General features: G+C 53.1%; 1 protein-coding gene across 1 annotated transcript in view; it reads left to right on the forward strand.

The window, feature by feature from the left end:
• KIAA1191 (KIAA1191 ortholog) overlaps positions 1-3,450 on the forward strand; it is a gene marked incomplete at its 3' end in the record, with an annotated part of 14,602 nt that extends 11,152 nt beyond the window's left edge. The window contains exons 6-9 of the mRNA XM_023532778.1: positions 986-1,110; positions 2,835-2,941; positions 3,114-3,256; positions 3,359-3,450. Of these exons, the coding sequence (XP_023388546.1) occupies positions 986-1,110; positions 2,835-2,941; positions 3,114-3,256; positions 3,359-3,450 (467 nt within the window). The remainder of the gene's footprint in view (positions 1-985; positions 1,111-2,834; positions 2,942-3,113; positions 3,257-3,358) is intronic.

A 3,450-nucleotide genomic window follows, 5' to 3' on the forward strand; every position in this document is an offset into this window, starting at 1 on the left:
TGTGTGCATTGTTTTAGAACTGCAGATGTAGTAGACGTACCTTTTTTTCAGTTAATACTGCTGCGAGCTTTTGATGTCTGTATAATCTTAAAATTTTTTTAAAAATACCTGCATTTAAAATCCTAGTGTGGGGGTACCGTGATGCATTAAACTCTTTCCCGCCTTTTAAGTTTTCAGGTGGCTACCTAGTAAGACTGGAAAACATCTTTATATAGTTAGGTTTTTTCCCCCTCTGTGGTTTTATTTCTGATGGAAATAAAAACGTCCCTTCAAAGGGAGTGACTAAGTCGTAAAGGAAATAAAACGTCCCTTCAAAGGGAGTGACTAAGTCAGTCGTAAAGGACATCCGTCATCTGGACTGGTCCACAGCTGTCGCATTCCTGTGTGTAGGGGTGTGTTAACATAGTGTGTGCAGATGAAGCTGTCAGTTATGCCGCAGGATGACCGACCGATTACGAGCTGAGCCGGTCAAGCTGTGCTGATGCTGAGTGGCCCATGGGCCATGCCCGCACCGGGGGAGGCACGTTCACGCATGAGACATGCCGGCTTGGTACACCTTGGCCAGCTCAAGGCACGTTCTCTGTGGTTTGGATCTCATTGGCACCTGGGTGCCATCCTGCTGAAATGTGGCCCGTTTCTCTTCGGCGAAGTCTTTGGTGGGTCTCCTAGGAAACTGTATTTGGAGAACTTCCATTATTTCTGAATGTCGGCTGGCTTCTCCACGCTGCATTTCTAAGTACAAAGAGAGCGTCAGTGCTCGAAGAAGAGGAAGAGAAGGAGTGTGTCCCTTCGGGAGTGACCTCATCCGGTGCGAGGGAGGCCTCCTGGCTAGAGAACTTCCGCACGATCCATCACTCTGAGGAGCGCTCCTCGGATGCTCGGCGTGGCCGCCTGCTTCTGGGGAGGGCGGCGGATACCTGTGTTGTCCTCCCCCAGTTTGTGCTGGGAGATGGGGATGGGCGTGACTGTCGTCTCCTGTTCCCAGGACAGACTCAGGAGAGCATTCAGCGTTTTGAGCAGCAGGCAGGGCTGAGAGAGGCCGGCTACACACCCCACAAGGGCCTCACCACCGAGGAGACCAAGTACCTGTGCGTGGCAGAAGCGCTCCACGTAAGTCTGCTTCTTAGGGACTTAGAAAAGCCAAGCCCTCGTCACTCGTCCTTTGGGAGGGGGCTGCGGGTTAGCAGTTACCAGCTCAGCTAGTTGGGGTTGTGGAGTGATGTAAGGAGACCGGGGCAAGGAACTTAGGACTGCCGTCCCCCGCCCCGTGGTGGCACTTTGTGCTCCAAGGCTTTTAGCCCTGGAGGTTCTGCTTATCCGTCTGCAGAGCCAGGGCATCTGGTAGGAGGATGAAACGAGCTTCTGCACTTAGGCATGTGACGGGTGTGAGCACGTTAGGGACAGCACAGCCGCGTGGGTCTCTTGTGTCCCAGTGTTCGACCCTGAGGGGGGGAGAGGAGGGTCGGGCAGTCCCGACAGAGGTGACACTTGAGCTGGAGAGGGATCTCATGCTCTATGTTTACTCTTTAAAAAAATTAAAAGCAAATGTAGAATCGGAATGTTTTCGCTCTTTTATTTGTAAAATTGCAATAAATGAAGAATAATTTTTGGTAAGGTTAATGGGGACCAAATCGCTGTATGAATAAAATAATTCCAAATGACTTTATTTCAGGGACTACCACTTTTACTTAATTGTGCTTCGTGGTTTATGCAGCACTCATTAATCATTCACTTAATCTTCGTATTCATCCTTTGGGGTGGATACAATTTTCCATGTTTTATAAATGAAGACTGAGGTCCAAGTTCATGTATTTAACTAGCCACAGCACCTGAACTCAGGTCCCCTGTGGCCTTTTTCTCTCTCGGTCCCCCCACATTCCGGAGTTGTTGTAGAACCCGGCCCTGAAGGGGTGGCGAGGAGGGTGGCGCCCACTACGTGGGAGGGGGAGTGTGCGGCTGGCGGCCTGTGGGGGGCTGTCGCATTTCGTAGTGCACATCCCAGAGGGTTTTGCACTGAGTTTCAGAACCAGTGCTGTGGGGAATCAGGGTGCCATTTTAAGCTGTCAGACAGGACAGGTGCTTCCAGAGAGGTCTCTGACACTGACAACTTCCCAGGTTAGGTGTCAGTCAGAATTCCAGCTGAGTGATTCCCCATATAGTGGTAGGATTGACTTTTGCCTGTTACCGCATCTCAGCCACAGGAACGGAGCATGCGGATGGCTGAAATGCCAGCTTCTGTAAATCGATGTGTTGAGTGTTTGAGAAAATTCAGTCATGGTCGTTTGGAATGTAGCTGGGGCTAAACATTGGCCCACCGGACGTGGCGCATAGAGACTGTGGGATCGCGATCTAGCAGTGGGAAGTCAATCTGTCTCTCCCCCAGCAGACTGCTAGTCCGTAGGTAGAGGCAGGTGTACAGCGGAGGGAACCCAGAGCCACTGGCGATGGTGATGGGAGGGACGAGGGAGGGCGTGGGGCCAGCGTGGCGGGGGAGCAGCGGCCTGCCAGGCCCCACGCACAGGCCCAGGGAGCCTGCTGCTTTCCTGGCCCTTCCGCTTGCCGGCCGGGTGAGCGTGGGAGAATTGCAAGCTCTAGCGTGGTATTTAGTACAGAGATGCATGAGAGGCACTGTCGAGTGAATACAGTGTTTTGAAAGAGGGAATCTAGAATGGCAAACTCAAAGGAACATCTGTCCCGTAACCCAAAATTATTCCGCCTATTAGCGTTTTCCTTTTGCCCGAAGTTGGTGTGAACCACGTAGTTTATACCCAAACTTTGCCGTTTAACATTGGCTTCGATTTTTAAAAAGTCTCTCTTCTCACCCACCTGAACAGAAGTTAACGTTACAGAGTAGAGAGCGAACGAGAGAAGAGAAGCAGCCGGCCTCGGCCCAGTCCAGCCCCGGTGGCACCCCGCACTCTTCCCCTAAGCAGAAGCCCAGGTGAGCCTTTCCTGGGGCCGTGCGGGGGGCCACGTGCTCACGGGAGGCAGCGCTCATGTGGGACAGGGACCCGAGCCTGTGCTCTCAGAGCGAAAAGGGGAGTCGGCACGAGACACCCCCTGGAGGGGCGGGAAGAGGCCGTACTAGGACGGGTCTCATTCTTTCTCTGCAGAGGCTGGTTCCCTTCTGGGCCTCCTGCAGCCTTACCCGGCCCGTATCTTAGCACCATGGATTCTGGAAGTGGGGATAAAGACAGAACCTCGGCAGATAAATGGAGCCTCTTTGGATCAAGGGCCCTCCAGAAGTTCGACTCGGGTAAGGCGGCGCCTTCAGAGACAGCAGTGTGGCGGGCGTCTTACTGCGTGTTGGGAGCTGCCTCCTGATTTTGAAATCCTTGGCCCTGGTTTATTTCTGCAGGAGGCTTTGCCACCCAGGCCTACAGAGGGGCCCAGAAGCCTTCTCCCATGGATCTGATCCGAGTGCAGGCCACCCGAACAGCTGAAGACCCC

Source organism: Pteropus vampyrus, unplaced genomic scaffold, assembly GCF_000151845.1.
Source record: "Pteropus vampyrus isolate Shadow unplaced genomic scaffold, Pvam_2.0 Scaffold90, whole genome shotgun sequence".
In the NCBI taxonomy this organism is placed as follows: Eukaryota; Metazoa; Chordata; class Mammalia; order Chiroptera; family Pteropodidae; genus Pteropus; species Pteropus vampyrus.